General features: G+C 40.4%; 1 protein-coding gene across 2 annotated transcripts in view; it reads right to left on the bottom strand.

Moving 5' to 3' along the window:
- The window catches only part of RAB2A (RAB2A, member RAS oncogene family), a 45,304-nt gene extending 26,149 nt beyond the window's left edge, over positions 1-19,155 (bottom strand). The window contains exons 1-4 of one of the 2 annotated variants that reach the window (XM_075023339.1): positions 18,968-19,155; positions 18,741-18,874; positions 8,719-8,790; positions 4,945-5,012 (exon numbers count right to left, since the gene is read on the bottom strand). In XM_075023339.1, the coding sequence (XP_074879440.1) occupies positions 4,945-5,012; positions 8,719-8,790; positions 18,741-18,786 (186 nt within the window). In that variant the 5' untranslated portion in view covers positions 18,787-18,874; positions 18,968-19,155. Of the gene's footprint in view, positions 1-4,944; positions 5,013-8,718; positions 8,791-18,740 lie in introns of both variants that reach the window. The other variant, XM_075023340.1, reaches the window with a different exon arrangement.
- Positions 19,156-19,348: the final 193 nt, after the last annotated feature.

The raw sequence follows: 19,348 nt of genomic DNA, 5'->3' as shown, positions 1-19,348 counted from the left end.
CTACCCTCACTAAAATGGGAGTTCCACTATGGACAAAAGGAAGTGATTTGCCCTTCTTCCATCTAAGGCTTTATCCTAAGCAAAAGCTTGCTCTATTATTGTAGAAAGCCACAGATAAGGTGACAAGAAATCCATAACCAGTCAGAAAATAAAATACCAATAATACAGTATTTCAATAACCAAATACATTTAAGCACATGACAGACAAAGGTTTCTGAACACTAAGCTAGAAGGCGTATCAAATTACCTTAGCTTCCTAAAGTGCCATCATGGATATGAACAGTAACTTAGCTACTGGCACTGAAATTCAGATGATGGTCCTATTACACAAACTGCAATTCCAAACTACTAAGTGGACAAACTCCCCCCTGATCCATGAATCTAGAAATAAGTTAATGCTCCCACATAGCAGCAAAAGTCTGTGAACTGATGATCAAACTAGTTTCAGGAACCAAAACATCCTCTTTAAGTTCTTGATGTTACTTCATAGCAGTAAAACAGAGGGGCCATGAGCACCGAGTCAATAACTTGAGCTGTAAGATGTAGCTGCATTCTTGCAGGCACAATGGTGAAAGTGTCAAATTAGTAAAAATACAGTAGAAGAATTCACCAATTGCCCATGAACATAAAAATATGCTCTGACTACCAAAGCAAGTAGAAAATATCATAAAGTAGACAATTAGGTAAGAACTCTTGCAGGTGAGTGCTACATCCTAGCAGTTGTCAATATCACTAAGATGAAGTGAATATTCATTTAATGAATTAAGGGAACTTTATTTGGTTTACTAAATCCAAAGCATTTGCACACATGAAAAATAACTATATTTCCAAGAAGGATTAGTATATTCAGAATATCTGAAAGTAGACAGATAAGTCACACTGTGGTTTTAGGGAAAAGAGACATGTTTTCAACAATTATGCCTTCTGTCTTACACAAATGCACTTTTTTTGTGCAAGCTCTTAACTAGTAGAAAACACTATCAATTTAATTAGAAAGCTCACTTATACGGAAACCAAGAAATTACTTGAAATTAGACTGTAAAAAAGAAAATATTATTTCAGATAGTCTTTGTCTGAACAAGACTAGTCTTAGTCTAAGCAAGGCTAAGGTGTTATAGAAACATAATAATGAATAAAAATAAACATTTTTTATCACCAATTTCCTTGGAATGAAGCACACATAGATATAAAAAATTATTGTATTTAAATACACAGGAAAAATTCTTATTCATACCAATTTATTTAGAGAACATAAGTAGTACTACTTATTATCATCAATGATCTCTCCCCCTGCAGCGCCTGAGAGCACTTAATTCCTTCTTTCAATTATTGCTTATTTTTGCTCATGAACAATGACTTGTTAGTAACAGTCAATACAATACAGAACATCCCCCTCAACAACAAAATGAGGGCTACTGACTCAGCCTGGTAAGAAGCCCAGTATCTCTGTACAACAATGAAGTTTTTCTAAGGAGAAGCAATTTCAATATTTCTCAGTGTTACACTGCCACAAGACAACTAACCTCATCTACACAGCTTGTTTAAACTCACAAAGCTTAATAGCTCCCAGAATGGTCATTTTGATCCTTAACAGCCTCTGTAGACCACTTCTAGTTCCCTAAAAGTTATTTTTGCAACTGACACTAACTCAAATACCACGCTTCCACAAAAGAGTAGCTTAACTTCTCATAGTAGGCAATTACCAACTAACCAGTTTTGACAAAAATATTTCTCAGTCTATCCAACTATTGAAAGCCATTACTAAGATTAAAGACACAGGAAAGGAAATAATCTAGAAACTAAAGACAGACAAGACAAATGAACAGTTTGGTCCAATACCTGCACTCCCCTTGACTGACCTAAATGCATCAGAACAGAAAAGTGAAACCCAAGGACTCACAGACCTAAAAACCTGGGCATGCCACAGCACACATAGCAGCAAGCTTGCAGAGCCCAGCAGTGGGGAGATCAGGAGCAGCCTGCAGCTGGGAGAGAACAACAGGACACACTATTTGCTTGTGTAGACATACGATCAGCAGTAGAGCAAAGACTGCAACACCTAACACTAAGTATGCAATGGTCACACTGAGCACCAAGTATCTGTCATGTAACGCGGGGTTTGGGTTTTTGTTGGCCGTGGTTTGGGGGCACTTTTGGAGGTTGGGTTTTGGTTTTTTTTGGGGGGAGTGGGGGGTGTGTGTGTGGTTTTGCATCAGACTAGTTTTACTAGACTACCAGCTCACAGGACCAAATACTGGATTACAATTTCCGATGGGCATATGTGCATTCCTTGAGCATATCTTCCAGTTCAGCCTCATCCAAAAGAAATGCAGTTTGACTACTCTCACGTGAAAAATCAGACTGCAGTAAGCAGAGCTAACTTCGGTAACACACTCTTGATCTAAACTGTAGATGCTAATGAAAAAGTCAAATATTCTTGAGTTATGGTACAAGAAGAGCACGCAAATGGATCTCACAGACATGCAACTGTTAGCTTCAGCTGCCCTTGTAAGTTATGACATACTCCTGCAGTCAGGTATGCTGCAGCTTCCATATATTCCCATTATTAAAATATACTTTTCCTTGGAGGTCCATTGATCTGCTGAAGACAACACAAACTGAGCACTGTTGCATAGAAATATCTGGCCGCAAAATCTGAATTAAAGTGATTCTCTTAAGAAAGCAAGTCCTTGCTCATTGTGAAGCAGTCAAAACAAATTTTATCCAGTTCTCTACTTCTTATATCTCTGCTCAAGATGCTTCCTGTTCAGTGATGGATTAAGAGCAGGTATGTAAAGCTAGCACTAAATCAGAGAAGTCCTGGTGCTGTGACTCAGTAAACACCAACCGAAAACATAAATACTTCATGTGTTTCCTTAGCCACAGGTGTAAAATGAACTTTGTCTTATAAAACAGAAATTGTTTCAACTTAGTAAATAGGGAGACAGCACCAGTAACAGCTAGCAGTTTTTGTTAACAGATGAAGAAATTCAGTAAATGCTCAGTAAACGTGGATACACAATACAGACATAGTAACCTTGATCGTTATGGACGTCTTTGTGTACCTTAACACTCATAAGTAAAATATCTCTTGAGAATTACCTCACCATATTTCTTATTTTGCTATTCCTTCAACATTTTTTGCACCCAAGATCAGAACTGAGACAGTGGAATTTAGATATGCTTACAAGTCAAGATTGGATTAGAATAGAAATATCCTGTGTTTTAAAAATCAGATTGTATACAGTTAAAATTTTAATTACAGAAAATATACTAAGTCATTCATTGCTTACAACTTCTAAATTATTAACTACAACACAAGCATACAATCTACTCAGTGTATGAAAGCTTTCAATGAATATTTTTAATTTATGTATGATTTACTTCAGAAGCTAGCCAGATGAAATCCCTGCTCAAAAAGAGTTTATAACTTATAATCAAAAGCAATTCTGTTGAAATTTTGGCTATCAGACACTTTGCACTCATTCAAGAAGCCAGACTGCGAAGAGCTACTGAGTCAGAGGCACCAAAAAACCACAATCTACTCAAAAATAGTTGAAGTTTGCTTGTACCCAAAAAGCAGATAATAGCACATTAACAAAATCAGTCTGAAAGCCAATGAAAGACAGTGGCTGTATTGGCAGTAAAATTAGTAATTTTGTCTACAGAGAATCTGTTCCAGTTTTAGGAAACAAGGACCAATGTAGATAGGTTCTTGTGTAGTCATACTACATACTAAAAGTTTGCTTCTGAAGCTACCGTTTATGCAGAGATTTGCTTGTCTATTGAACCTAAAAACGATCAGCCACCTTGGTAGTCAGCAACCCACAGTTCTAATAGTAAAAATGCCCAGGGCAGAAAAAGCCTGAAGTAAGAAGAATCTGATCATATTCTTCTATACCTTTTCATGGAGAACTTGCAAGGAGGCACAGGTGTTAGATGCCATTTCAAGTGATGAACTTGTAAAATAAGTAAGGTACTTCAGATCTTACCTATGAAGTTAGCTAAAATACTGTATTGGTTTACATTTTTATATACACATGTACGTATGTAGACATGCCTATATGAATGTATCTTCCTTCCTTCATTTGCTATACCAAAAAGAACACATACGTGAGGCTATTGTTCATGTATCTGTCAAGTCCCTAATGCATCCTAAAATGCTTTTGGAAAGGGAAACAGACAACCCTGCCTTAGGGAACAGTTAAGCACATTTGAAAGACATAGCTATCAGCATAAGCATCTTAAAGCCCTTGCATCACAAGCACAGACGTTGAGGCTAGCTGCTCTATGGTAAAGTGACTGACAAAAAACCAGCTAATGTGTGTTCTTAACCTGAACCCCCTCAAAAGTCAAAGTCTGTTTTTTGGTAGGCTTTTCGAAACTTTAAGGTTTTACCAGTCACTTCTTGATTGTCTGAAGTATTTACTATCTTCATGATTATAGTGAACTTGAGTTCCTAAGTCATCTTCTATGAAAACAGTGAGCCATATCTTTTATTCTACATTGGAAATGCAAACATTTCCTCCAGAGAATTCCTGATTAAAGCTAGTAGACATATCACAATTTCCCAATAGGATGTTGTACTAACCAGACCTTGCATGAATGCACAGAGAAAGACTATTTAGAGAAATCTAAGTTCTTAATAATATAGAAAACTTTCACAAAAAAGTGAGGCAGCACCAATTCCAGTCTTACAAATCTGACAAAGTGTTACTTGAGGAAGTAAAGTTACAGTGCAAACAGCAGAAATTTGCACTATTTTAAGAGTACATCACACCAAAAAAGGAAATTTTAGCAAATTTTTAATCTTCATAGAAACCACAGAAAGCTGCAAGACAAAGTACATAGTCTCACATTGGTGCTGATGATAGAACTTAACCAGAACAAAGGGAAAACTAGTGGAGTCATATGTTTAAATAATTTCTACGATGTATTACTTACCGTATCCCATATCTGAAGCTTTATCTGTTTTCCATCAATAGTTATCATTCGAGCCCCAAATTCTACACCTGAATAGATTTTACAAAAGATTACGTTATTAGCATATATCAGAAAGAAGAATGTCAATTACTATGAAAGCAAAAAGGTAAGTTTAAGTTAACTCAACATTGTATTTGTAGGAAATAATCTCTTTCACAATCTGCTTTCAGTTAATTTTCCAGCTGCTTGAAAGAGCTGGAAAGTTTTCCAGAAGGAAGAAAACTGTTACTTTGCAAGTGCTTTGAAAATGCATTAATTAGAGCAAGTGCCAAGGAGGTATTTCCTACAAAGTTTTCCAAACGATTTAGTAGGTCCAGATCAAAGGGACAAAAACAGGTACATTTGAATGCAAACAGGAAATTGGAAGAGTCACAGTTATTTTAGCACTCTACCAATGATAGATTGCTGAAGCCAGTTTAGAAGAAATTAAACTCAAAATTCTTTATCAATAAAATTTTCTATTGAGCATACAAATATCACCTTCAACAAGATAAATTTTATTACTTTATTAATTGAAATTCATCTGCCTTTCTGAAAAAAAAGTGCTTCCAAAATTCTAGCTAGTTAAAGATCAAATTTAATAACTAAGGAAAAAATTAAATGTGTTTCAAATAAACAAAAGGATTTCTTCAGTGGAAAAAACTCAGCCTTTTGTACCATCTATTAAAGCAGTTTTAAGATCCTTAACAGTAAATTAAGCATAAATTGAGACTATTACTACAGTAGTTAAAATCTGATAAATGCCTAGAGATAGTGGACTTAATTAAAGCTATCAAGTTTTCATTAATCTATGCATTGTGTATCCATTATTTCAGAAAAAAATAAAGATCTGGTAGGTTAAGTTTTGTCTAAAACTGATCACTGTCTAGATTTGGACTGAAGTCTTCCAACTAAGCAGCCCTGATTTGAAGTATTCCAAACATCTCTTCAAAAGTTTGTTTAGAATATTTGGGGGTGCAGCGTTGCTTTCTGCAGCATGACTTTTGGGGAAGGGGGCAAGGAGGAACCACCCTCCTCTCCCACAGGATATCAGAGCCAAATAAAAGCCGTGGGCCAAAGAACACTCTGCTCTCTTTAGCATCCAAATAACTTGCAGTAACTGTATGCAAACAAATTGAAAGAATGGAGGGGGAGGGGCAGAAAGGAGGAAGCAGGTTAATGACAATGCTCTCCGAAGTTGATTGCAAAGCCAGGGGAAGGTCCTTGGACTACTACAACTGGCAACGCTGCAGGTATTACTTCATCTCAAAATGCAGATACAGAGCTGCTGATTTAAATCCAGCAGTCATCCTAAATATTTGGTTTCTACACACACCACCACAGAAAAATTAAAAGGATATTTATCCTTTTCCATCAAAATATCTGCTGAGAGAAAATTCTGAATTTGAAACAACACATCCAGTTTGATGGTAAATTTGTTCTCTTAAGGAATAGAAGCTGTTCAGGTTTACAGTAAGGGCACGTCCTAAGGACAACAGGCAAACCAAATAAACGTTAACAGTGTTTTTTGTCACCCATATCTACCTACAAAAATTGTGGGGGGGGGTTTTGCAGTTGGGTTTTTGTGTATGTTTGTTTTTTGTTGTTGTTGGGTTTGGTTGGGGGCGGGGGGGGGTCAGGAGGGTTAGGCTTTTTTCCCCCTGCAACTGCATCATGCAGCTTCTCCCTCCCTTCTTCATTTCTTTTAATAACAGATACTTCAATTCCCAAATAAAAAATAAATGGAGATGGTTATTGCATTTTAAGTTCTTTTAGAGTACTATCACAGTTATGCACAATTCTGAGCATAGCTCAAACACAGAAAAATACCTGCTTCTATGCATTCTATCCTCCCCTCCTCCCCCCTTGTTTTCATTACAGGTAAAGTTTCTCTCTGAATTTCTTAAATCTTAAAGATAACATTTTAGGTTAGCTATACTAAAATTTAAGGCTGAATTTTGCACAACTCTAGATGAAATGTCTTTTTTCCACATGTCCAATATCAGTTTCCCTTCTCCTCTCCCAAGCTGCTCCCAGAAGAAACGGATCTGCACTCCCATAGGCTGAAATCATTGTATTATATTGAAAAAGTTAGGCTATGTAACACAAGCCTTTTTATTCAATCTACAGGCTCTCAGGAGTTTTAACACCATCAGTTGGAAGTGCATTAGGTAACATCAAACCATCCCATCTTGCCCTGCATGGGCATTCATATGACTTTGAACCCATGTTCTTTATTTATCTCTGTCTTTCTAAATCTGTTTGGGTAATTGGGAGAACCATTCTCCTGGCCAAACACACACACACATGCCCTATCAGTTAAGTGAAAGGAGGCTGCTTCCAGCTTATGACCCTTCTTCCCCTTTCCAAGAAGCTTCCCATGCTCCATTCCTACATCCCTCATTAAGTTGCTATCTAGGTTCACCTCCTCATCCCACTAGCTTCAATTTCCGCTCCCAGGTTTCAGCTAGGTATACGCCAGGCAAAGAACTGGCACTACGACCACCCTGCTGAGGTGAAGCTTCTTCCTACAGCCTATCAGTTTCCTGATGTGACAGGGCTGCCAAAGGCATAAGTGATACATAAGGTGTCATATACTTGGCAGGCCTAAAGAAGAAATGATGACAATAATTCATGCCTCCCTAAAGAACTCAGGCTCTTTATCCAGCCAGCCTATCTGCTGCCAAGACCTCAGAAATATCTGAGAAGTGATGTTAGCCTAAGAATTTGTATTATATTAGACAGCCACACACAAGGCACAGGAGGACTGTCAAGAGAGAAAGGGAAGCCATAACCAAACCACCTGATACATTCTGTTACATAAAGAATATTTGTTTATATTTCAAGCATCTATTTCAGTACTCCCAAACACAGGAAGCCTACCTATTCCAGGGCACAAATTAAAAATAGAGACTAGGGATATATTTTGTGCAAGGCTCATCACGATTAGAACTGAAAAGTTCCTTGAAATAACATCAAGAAGTTCAAAGGTTCTGCAACCTTATCAGAGATTAGGATCTGTTATGCTTAACAGTGAAACTCATCTGAAGACTAAGCTTGCCCACGGAATAATTTATTCCCACACTATTCCTCATATTTTGTGTGGAAAGATAAATAAAACTTTATCATTTACTGTAGTTAGATCAGAGGCAAGCAATGCCTTCTGTCAACATGTATTCATTTCCCCTAGTACAAATATCAAATCGTACCCAACACAAATGGTCCACATCCAATCGAGGAGTGGGAAGAAAAACCCCTGTCCCTTCCAAACAGGAAATACCATCACACTTCCATCCTTCTCTATCCAGAAGTTAGTCTTCCCAAATAGTAAATCTATTTATTCATCTTTAAGGTTAACTTTGCTTTAGTTTATCTGTAACTTTTCTTCAAGGTTCTGTGGCTAGGCTAATATCGTATACCCTTGTGAAAAATCTGCCATTTGCATTACCATCAATGCATTTCAAGTTTGGCCAATTCTGCTTCCATGCCCAGTTTTTAGCTTTTCTGAAGAGACAGTTGAGATACTATAGCTATGATTTTTTAAAATTGTTTCAGATTGCTCCTTCCCAATAAGAAAAAAAAAAGACCTCCACTTGGCTTTATTAGCTAACAAATATTCATCAGCTAAAGATTCACTGTTACCTTAATACAGCACAAATCCTACATTACTGCAGTACAACAAACTCACAAATGCATGCTGAGGTAGGTACCTTAGCTGCTTAACCTTTAGCATTGTGGGGTACAAAAGAGACCTACCAATAGTGAGATCGTGAACTGGTTGAAACCGCTTGTCTGTAAACTGTAACAATAAACATGATTTCCCAACACCTAAAAAAAAAGAAAAGAAAGAAGTTTTAAGCAAATTAAAATCTGTTATGAACCAACAGAAATTAACTTAAGTGAATGTTATATGTTGTTTAAAATTCATTGCTGGAACTTGAGACACTAGATTTCACCTACTTTGAAGTGTATGCAACTTTTCATAACACAACAGCTTATAAAGTTCCAGAAACATTAAAGTCAAAGCAGTTATTTTCAAAAATTGAACAAAAATTAAGTCCTCTTTTTAAAAAGTAGTTCTGCTTTTAAAATTCAGCAGAAAAGTTTCCTAATAGACCTTCAAAGTATCATTTCACATCCTCTCCACAGTAACTTCAAGTCTTGCTGCTACTCCTCACAATCCTACATCTGCTTCTCCTTCAGTACTTTCAGCTTTCTTCCAAGCTAACTAGATCCTCAATAGCACCTCACTCCCATCTAACTCTTAATTTATCAGCTGAGGTAAGAGAAGTACATACATGGCTGCTGAAATCACTATGTGCTACTGCCCACTGGTTCCCAACAGGCCAAAAAATAGTCCAAGCAAAACAGCAACAGCTGAGTTCACATTACAGCCAGACAACACAAAGATTGTCCTGCTCAGACCTCCTGATTTCCAACCCAAATGGGTTAACTACTTCACATTACATGGACACTGGTCAGCAAATGGGCAATTTCTTCTGTATGTGAAAGCACAGAGAAGTAAAAGTTAATACCATCAATAGGAGTACTCAGACTACTTAGATCTGTAAAGGTAATACTTTTTATGGTTAATCTTTCCTTGTTCTTTTACTTGGAGGGTCATTTTTCCTGTTCTGCTCAGTCAAATTTCGCATTTTCAACCTTCTAAAACTTGACAGTCATACATTTGGTTTACATACATTTAAACTCTGAACCATTATCACATAACATATAATACTGTAGCATTCAAGTTCCTGCTGTACTTTATCTGTCCAGCAAGATAAGGCTATTTTAGCCACACACTAGAGGTCAGCAACAGCTGATCAGAAGTGACATATCTGGTAATAAAAGAGAGCAAACAAAGAGATAAGGAAAAGAACCATACTGCAAGACACAAGGTATGCATACCAGAAATTTGCATAAAGTGACATTGATCTTTCTGCTACTAAATTCAGCAACATTTTTTAGTATGGTTTCATGAGGAAACAAAGCCTACACAATCGTAATCACTGCCCACCTGTCATTTTGGTCTTAAAAAGCTAAGACCAGCGGTGAGTTTCAATCAAATCTAACAGAAATAAGAGACCTACATTTAGTTTTGTCACAAAACAAGTTGTGACAAATTGATGACACTCTGAGATGAATATATCCCAAGTGATGCAGCAATTCCAGCAGCCTAAGCCAGTTGTTAGTGCTGCTATCCCCACTCTCTTCCCTACTGCATGTTTGTGCCCATTTCTCCACATGGCTTAGATGAATTCTGAAGCAATTTCAGTTGTCCGCTGGGTTAGCATGCGAATCTGACAATAAGACTGACAAAGCAAACAGAAATGGCTTAATGCAGGGTCAGACAAGCATGAGAGTTAGTTCAAATGAGGGAAGAGAAATGCAGCAACCAGCAGATCAACAGCTTAGAGCGGCATGGAACTACAGCCCAAGGCAAAGTTTGCAGCATCAGCCTTAACAGATCTCTTTTCTGTAGTGCTCTGGCTTATGATAGCAAGCTGTCAGAACACAAGCAGCTTGGAAGCAGGTATAGATTTTGTCTGACAAAATTAGTGGACATAAGAGAAGTGGATGAGGAATGGGGGAGAGTGCTGGAGGCAAGAAAGAAACAGGGAGAAGGGACAGGCAGAATACTGGAGCTGTTGGGACAGAGAACACAAAACTCTAAGGGATCTTAAAAATATCAATAATTCTTCTACTCACAGAACACTTTATATATACAGGAAACTTTTATACCACCAATGAAATATAGCTGCCCCATCACAGAACATAATCACCATGTCACTTACAAAAAACAACCTATAAATCACACCAGAAATAGAACATAGAATAGCTTTGGCCATTAACCTTACAAAGTGATTTCAGTATCATTGGATAAACCAGAACCTCAAAACTATCCAATACTCCTGCATGAATCTTACAAACATTAGAAAAATATTTCAAAACCTACTCAACAAAGTGACACTTGATTAGGTGTCGAAGCACTAGTTCTCAAATGGCAATCTGATATTTCTTCTTCTTGTAAGACTGGTGACCAGCTTGTTGGTTCAGGAGAATATACAAACACTAGCATCAGCTCAGCGAAGATGACAGACAAGCACAGCTCCTTTGATGCAAGCCCTGTCTCAAACTGGCACAAGACGACTGCACCTGTAGTTACTTCTGTGTAGCAGGCCTTTTAGGAGCAGACCACAGACTGATGGGTTCACACACAGAATCAGAAGAAATAACTAGTTTGTTTAATGCCATTCCTGCTACTTCAGAACCTTCTAGCAAAAAATATCTGGAAGTCCCTAAGTTTTGTACTGCTATTGACTGAAAAAGAGGTTCAAAAAGTTGCAAAGTTGTAGTACCTGTTAAGTTTAGGTTATAATCCATTTTAGACAGTACTTACAAATATTTTACTGCCTACATTTAATAGTAATATTTTATTTTATAGTTTTAAGACATTGCAAGTTTGTAACAGAAAATTTCTTATGAGAATAGCTTGTGGCCCATTCACTTCCAGAGCCTGAGCAGACTGCAGTATCATAGACAAAGCCAGCAACCTGTATCAGGAACAGGAGCTGTATATGAACTCCTGAACAGTTTACCACCTTGTGACATAAACAGATGCTGCAAAGATCAATTAACAGTTGCATGACAGCTAATTCCATGGCATACAGATGGTTTAAAGTAACTACACTGGTTAACTCTAACAGTGAAGTGGCTGTTTACCAGGTATCTCAGTCACTTAGCACTATAAATCTTATACATGAAATAAGGCAGACACTCTAGGAAAAGTAGAGCATGTCCTATGATAGTCAATTGTAGAACACAAAAGGGACAGATTCAGTTATTTATTAACTCATTCTCCATTTTACTGCCACAATTACTTTAATATAGCTTCAGATAAACCACCCCAAGAGAAAAAAATCTTAGTATCTTAAAACAAGAAATGAGCAGAGCTTGGACACACTTCAACAACAACCACAGTAAACAAAAGCTCTTGCTTAAGAGCAAATTAAAACAATGGATTATGTGCACAGAGCAGCAGCATGCTTCTTTGCAAGTGCCTGTTCTAGGATCCCTTCATCACTTCTTAGTACCCAAACAGTGATGGGAAGTGGAATTTGCGCTACAGTAGTTTTATACCCTATGGCTCTGATTTTCAAACCAGCAGCCTGAGTTGGTTGTCCAAATTCCTCTGCCTCCCTTAACAGCTTCTGGATGCCGCTCTGCAGTCTACTTCCCTAGGCACAGCATTGCCAGAGCTTTGCTATTGTCCACCTTGGCCCAGCCACGCTTCCAACACCTCCCTTCCTTATATCAACACTAGTGTTCATTTCACTGCTCAGCAAGCCAGAACAGCTCAGTGGCAAAGGTAACCTCTCCCTTCTCACTCATAAGGTTATGCAATGAGCTGAACCAAGAAACAGACCCAGCATAAAACTACAGTCACCCAACACACTAGTATGTGCATGAGACTAGGGTACAAAATATATAGCAAAGGGAAGGGTTGTTCTTTTCAGTAGCAGGCTGTGCTCACGGCAATTAAAAGCAGCTCTGGAACCATAGCACAGGTCATGATACAGCTGAGCCAGTTAAATGGCTTTTGCTAAGAGAGCTGACTTGCTTCCTTCTCCCCTTACAGCTCCTGTGACTCCCTGTGAATAGGACAGGGAAAGTTCAGCCATCAGCTGCAAAGTCAAAGGTGCACTACTGTCAACATGAGGAAAACTTCCAGGCTTTTCTTATGACTAGACAAAACTCATCAGTGTTCCTTCCACTGATGTTTGTTTGTCTTAGAAAGCTGATCTAGCTCAAAACTAAAAAAGCCTCAAAAAAGGGGGCGACATGGGACTAAGATAATTTCCTTACTTTTTCACATAAGCACCACCACAGCCCAAGAAAGGTGACAGAGAAAAAGAACCGCAGTAGTAGTCATCCAGCCTGGCTATCAAAACTGAATTCTGAAGACAAATATCTTTAGTTAATCTGCTAGCTGCCTCTGATGAGTAGACTCCCTCCTTCCCCCACAGTTCTACCTCCTTACTCAAAATTGCTCTTACACTTTTCTGACCATACCTACCATTTGTTTGGTTTTGTTTTTTAAACTATCTTTGTGAGCTGAACTGGCTCTCTGAAGGATGAGACAAGCACTGATGGTGACAGCTAAGAAGCAGAACCTCATAGCTGAGACAAGGAATGGTAACCAGGTCCACCCATTTTGGCAGCAGATAAACATTGGATTAACTCGGCCATCTCACAGAACTATTTTTTTTGTTGTTGCTTCACAAGACAGGGTGATCAATCAGCTCACCACCCACAGAGACGAAGACCCACTGCCCCTTTGATATCTTGCTCTCACCAATCCCCCTAGGTCCAGTTTCCTCCTTTGAAAGTACTCCAGACCCGGGGCCAACTCAGCTGATTCAGCCATGAAGTAAAAAGTTAACCCCCAAAGTAGGTAGTTTTCTACTGCGTTAGCAGGTTGATTCAGCTCATGGTAAACTATGAAGGTCACCACGAGGTAAGGGAACCAAGACCTCTTCCTTTTACTTGTAATCAACTATGTCAGCTTGGTTGCCCATGAAACCAAAGGCCCAATACCAAATGAGCTGAAACAAACTTCCTGCTTCTCTTACCTCCCTGTAGAAAACAAACAAAAATCAATCTTTAAATAGGCTAAGGACAGTCTCAAACAACATAGATTTTAAAGCCAACTCAGATTTAAACGAGGTAATTAAATAGTACAAATGTCAAGATATATACCTCTAACCTGGCTTATGAGGTACTTCTACTTCTTTCTAGTAGTCTGCACAGCTTCCAGATGTTTCATAAGCCCTTTGCTTATCACAGCCCATAGCTCATTCCCTCTCTCCTTCCTTTCCAACCACAGCATCTTTATGCAACCCAACAAAGTGCAGTAATGCCCTTTCACAGGCCTAAGCATAATGAGACATTAACCTAAAGCAAAGATTTTTCTTAACCTCTTTTAAGCCAGTTATCCATTAGTCAAAACTCTGTGATCAAATGGGAGAATTTTATTTAAATTAATAGGAAGGACAAACTACAAAATTGCAAACTGTCAGTTATAGAGCAAAGGGACTTCACATACCAATGTGAGCATGGACAAGAAGGGAAGAAAAATAACCTCCAAAATCCTTCAGCATGACTACTTAAGTTTGGGAAAAGGAATGTCATAAAAATGGCTTTTTAACTCTTTCAAAGATGATTCAGCTTCAATACTTAAATAAACATTGCTGTAAATTATTTACAACAGCGTATCTGAGGCCAGTGATCTAAGTTTTCCCTCCTACATAAAAACTAGTGCAGATCTACAAACTGAAAGGAGCTGTTCAGCTTTATCACATTTCATTTAGTATGGCACTACCCAACTGCTAACTGCAGGTTTTAAAAATAAATAAAAATTCTTTCCAAACAAAATTAAACTACATGAGTCTGTAAAAAACCTCTTTGTGTCCTGGATGATCACAAAAGACTTAGAAAACTGCCAGCCATTCATAATAAAATGGTTTTAGTCAAGGTTGGAGGGTGGGGTGGTGTTAGCGATTTTTTGTTGGGGTTTTTTGAGGGGGTGGTGGTGGTTGGGTTTTTTAAATTAAAGATTATCATTAGTATAAGGGTACACAGTAACAGTCTCATGAAACCATCTGTATGGGCATCTACTTACAGTTTGCTAATTCTAGTTAACTACTAATAAGAGGCTAAGATGTACTTATACAACACCTAATATCTGCTCTTTTAGGGGTGAAAGTAACATTGAAAGGGTCCTAAAGCAAGATATAAGTAGCACAGATCAGTACTCTGGTTTTCAGTATGAGCAAGTTCTCAAGCTATCATGAAGTGTTAACACCAGCTCTAGTGGGATGAAAACCTGTTTAGCCAAGAAGCATTGTTACATACTGGTAGAAAATAACGGCAAGAGGCTCTGGGCATGCACGTTGCTAGGTAGTAACAGCTGCTGTTCCAGAACAAAGTGCAATGACACTAGAAACATTTCAGAAGGACTGAAAAATAAAGCCAATTCAATTGTTCAATTTCAACATTTGAGAACCTCCTAGTTCAAGTGAAATGGTTTACTAGACAGCTTAGAGAGTGAGGAGAATTAGATCACCAAGCAATTATATTTTCTTCCATCGTCTTCCCCTAATAAGAATAACTTTGAGATATTGTTGGTTTATAACCAGCAACTATCTGCTGAAATTGAAAGGCAAGTGAAAGTTCATTATGCAAGAAGCTCTGAGGGTTGCTGAACTAACACATTCAAGAAAAGCAGAAGACAGACCTACTCATGGAAGATGCAGCAACACTGATCACAAAGAGACATTTAGATGCGATACAACTGACAAGTTATGTTGGTGGCAAGAAATTGGACCACTGCAAAACTGGCATTTCAGGTATACTAAAGTTCAGTAGCATTCTCTGGTAGAATCTAGTAAATACACTCTAACATAAGAAAATCTTGTTTAATGCATATTAAATATTCTGGGGAAAAAAAAAAAATCCAGCTCTAGTCCTCACAGAAATCTTATGTATCATTCCCAGTTTATTCCTATGTGGTACACTGCTGGTAACAAAAACATTTAAGCAGAAAACAAGATTTCACCATCACACAGAAAAACTTTTAAGAAAAAAAAGTGACAGACTTTCAGTCATCAACTGCCAAAACAGGCAATACTAGTGTGCTAAGAGTGTTCAGATCAAAGTCCATCTTGACTTCAACTGGTGGCCAAAAGCAGATGTGTAGGGAAGAGTGGAAGAACACACCAACTCCTACCGGCAATCAACATGAAACAGACACTATTGGCCACAAGGCAAAGGTACAGCCCTAAGCAGAATGCACCACATGTGCTTCTAAATGCATTTGCAAACTCCTATAATGTTTTGGAAATATCCAGATCAGAAGATTTTTCCTGGTTAACTCTCATAGCAGTCAGTATTCCATAATACTTGTATTTTTCTCTTAAAGATACCAACTCCATGAAATTCCACTGATACAATGTAAAAGCCACCCAGATTTATGGCAACCTTGTTTGAGTACCTGGAAGACAGCCATGCCATTTCAGGTCTCTCCCACAACAGAAAACTAAATAGATCTTAAAACAGTTCTGACTAGATAGAAAAAAAACTTTTTTTTTTTTTTTAAATATATAAAATGTAACAAACAGAATAGAATCAATCCCATGTTCATAAAGCTACTGTGCCTGGAGTACCAGTGAAAGAAAAAGTCACGGAATGTCAATGACCAATGAACCAAGCAATGCAATGGCACAAGAGCTGTTGAGCAAAAATCAGTCTTGCACAGTCACTTTTTGTGGCCGTCATTTTAAGAGACTAAAATCATACTGAATTCCTGTGTTTAAGTAGATGATAGCACGTGGAATCACAATTCAGAGAAGACACATGCAGGTGTCTTGTATAACTGCAAGGGTTTTTCGTTGGTTTGTTTATGGTTCGCATAACCCACTTTGTTTTGTAGTGCTGAAAAGGAAGAGGAGCTAAATGTTAACATCTGTCCTCAGCTGATGCTGTCTTACTTTTCTCCTACAGTTTGTTTACAACTAACTGCTGAGTCACCAGGCAGTTGATCCATTTCCAAAGACTCTAAATCAAGCCCCAGAGACAAATTTCTTGATCGCTATGAGGATTACATGGCCTGCAAGGCCATTGGCGTATCTTCACTGGTCCGAATGCTGTGGCAGACTACCACTGGAACTGAACAGGACAATCCCAATCCATTCCTAATTTCCATCAGCAGAGCTGTGAGTTCAACTGCCTTGGTCTGAGGAACAGTAGTAACACCTAAACCATCACAGTTGTTTTGGCAACAAACAACTGTGCACAACATAAATTGGCTCTTCAGTACTAGCTATATTAGAATACTTAAAAAAGCTCATAGGAGATCTAAATAAAAGCAAAACCAACTTACCACTATTGGCATATTTAATTCACTTCAAGAACAATCATTGCAGTAGTTTTAATTAGCTTCCTGTAACAACTCTGAATAAAAGCCACAGGAATTAAAAAAAAAAAAAACAAAAACAAAAAACACAAACAGTGAGCTGTTTTCTTCTCTGTCTCCTTTTTCTGTCTCACTCTTCCTATATTTGGCTCTTAGGCAGCTGAAACAACTTCAAAAGTGACCCACATCCACTCTGTATTTCACATTTCAAGCAACTTAAATGCAAAAGTGCAGCACAGACAATTACACTGAGGATATTTCATTGTAAAAATCTAATCAGTATGTGATCAATGTACCAAAGGCATTGTCTGCTGCCATCTCTACCACTTTTAATGATTATAGTTTTCAGAGATGCACCAGGATTGGCCACTTGTTCCGAATCCTGCACTACCATTTTGCATCACTCTGGGCAGACAAACTTCTTCTTACTTCCCCTGAATCTGCGCAGGTAATCTCCTGTCCTCTGGTTTAATGAGCTGTCCCTCACCTAAATACTTGAGAAAAATCAGAATTTTTGCTTATCATCTACAGCCTAATGCTTCCAACACTGTCATTATAGCTGTGATACATTTCTTAATATTCTTTTGAACTACAGCTGCTACTGCAGCAGCCTAAAAAAGCTTCCAGGGTTTAAATGTAGGTTTAAAAAAAGACAGAATCACATAGTAGTTTCATCCAGCGTATTTAACAACCTCACGTGTTACGCGACTGTAATGTATAATTATAGTCTAGCAACAGATAATTTGGTTCATAGGTACGAAGTACAATTATGCAGGTATCCTTAGAATAGCATGTAAAATGACAGCTGTGTCATCAAACTTATTAAAGAAGACATTTATTCAGGTATGAGGAAAACAACAAGAAAGATGCACAATACACAGGCACAGTAGTTAACTATGGTATTACCTTGTCCTGACAACAGTTTGACGAAAGTATGCTACTCATATCCACACTGTGCTGAGGAAGCGCTGTATGTACTGGCAAAGGGGCTTCAAATAGCAATTCCTATCAGCATACGGTTATGTCTACAGCATTCACTAAGCGTTATTATTTGTTACACAGCAGCCAATGACAAATTGAACGCAGCAAGTTTTTAAAAAGTGGCAAGCAAATGGGTGAGGAAGAGACCACAGAAGCAACTTAAAGCATCTGGGAAAGCAGTGGTCAAGAAAAAGACAAACGAAAAAAAAAAATAGTCCCCATAAAGGAGAAGGAAAGAGCCAGGGCTTTAGTTTTCCTTTGACAGCACGTCTTGACACAGTTTGCTACAGCACCTCCAGCCAGGGCTGGAGAGGGCATCCTTGCAGCCCGAGCCGAAGGTACCTCATAGCAGTGGTCTCGGTGGCCCCTCGCCGCAAAACTGCGGGACGTGCCACCTCTCCGGCCTCACTGCCGCGGGGATGCAAGTAAAGGGCACTGCCCAGGTGCAAGTTTTGCAGTGACAGCGCCTTCTCCCCCGCCGCCCCCCCGCTCGGATGCCGCAGCCAGGGGCGTGACACAGCCCGACCTGCCCCGCGGCCTGTCAGCCGGGCCCGGAGGCGGCTGTCAGGCTTCCGGGCCTGGCGGCGGGGCCCGAGGCCGCCGGGCGCGGAGCCGCCGAGAGGCAGGCCGAGGCCCCGGGCGGGGCCCAGCGCAGAGGCGGAGGGGGGGGGGGGGGGGGAGCCGCCTCTTCGCGCAGGGCCACCACGTCGACGACGCCAGCACTGCGGAAATGGGAGCGGGGAGCCGGGCCCTGCTCTCCGCTCCGCCCGCCCCCCGCTCTCCCGAGGCGGCCTCGCCTCGCCTCCCCGCCCCCGCCGCTTACCTGTGTCCCCGATGATGATATACTTGAAGAGATACGCGTAGGCCATGGCCGCCCGCTCCCCGGCTCGCCGGCTCTCCCGCTCGCTCCTTCCTGACGCCCGCGCTCTGCCCCCGCCCCCGCTGTCAGGGCTCGCGCTGCGGAGAGGTGCAAACGGTTAACGGCCGCCGGGCGGCGGCCCGCTCCCGCCGGGCGCCTCCGCGGGCAACCGCTCGCTCGCTCGCTCCTACCTCCGCCGGCGGGCTCGCTGGGTCGCTGACTGCCCTCCCGCCGCTCCCCGAGGCGCCGGGGAAGGCAGACGCGGCGGCGGGAAGAGCGGGCGGCGAGAACAATAACAGGCGCCTGAGCGGCCCCGGAGCCCTCCGGCAACGTCACGCGCCCACCTCCTCGCTCCGCTCCGCTCCGCCCCGCCCCCGACCCGGAAGTGCTGAGCTAGCGGCTGGCCCGGGGCGCGGCGCCGCCACCGCCTCCCGCCGGCGTGGGGGCGGGGCTCCGCCGCCGGCCCCGCCCCCGCCCCGCCCCCGCCGCGCCGCGGGGCTGAGGGGAGGCGGCGGCCGGGAGCCGGGGCTCTCCTCAGGGCGGGGGTCGTGGCGGCGGGGGAGAGGCGGGGG

Source organism: Buteo buteo, chromosome 3, assembly GCF_964188355.1.
Source record: "Buteo buteo chromosome 3, bButBut1.hap1.1, whole genome shotgun sequence".
NCBI lineage: Eukaryota > Metazoa > Chordata > Aves > Accipitriformes > Accipitridae > Buteo > Buteo buteo.
The sequence above is the reverse complement of the archived record's forward strand: the minus strand, read 5'-3'. Positions and strand labels throughout refer to the sequence as shown.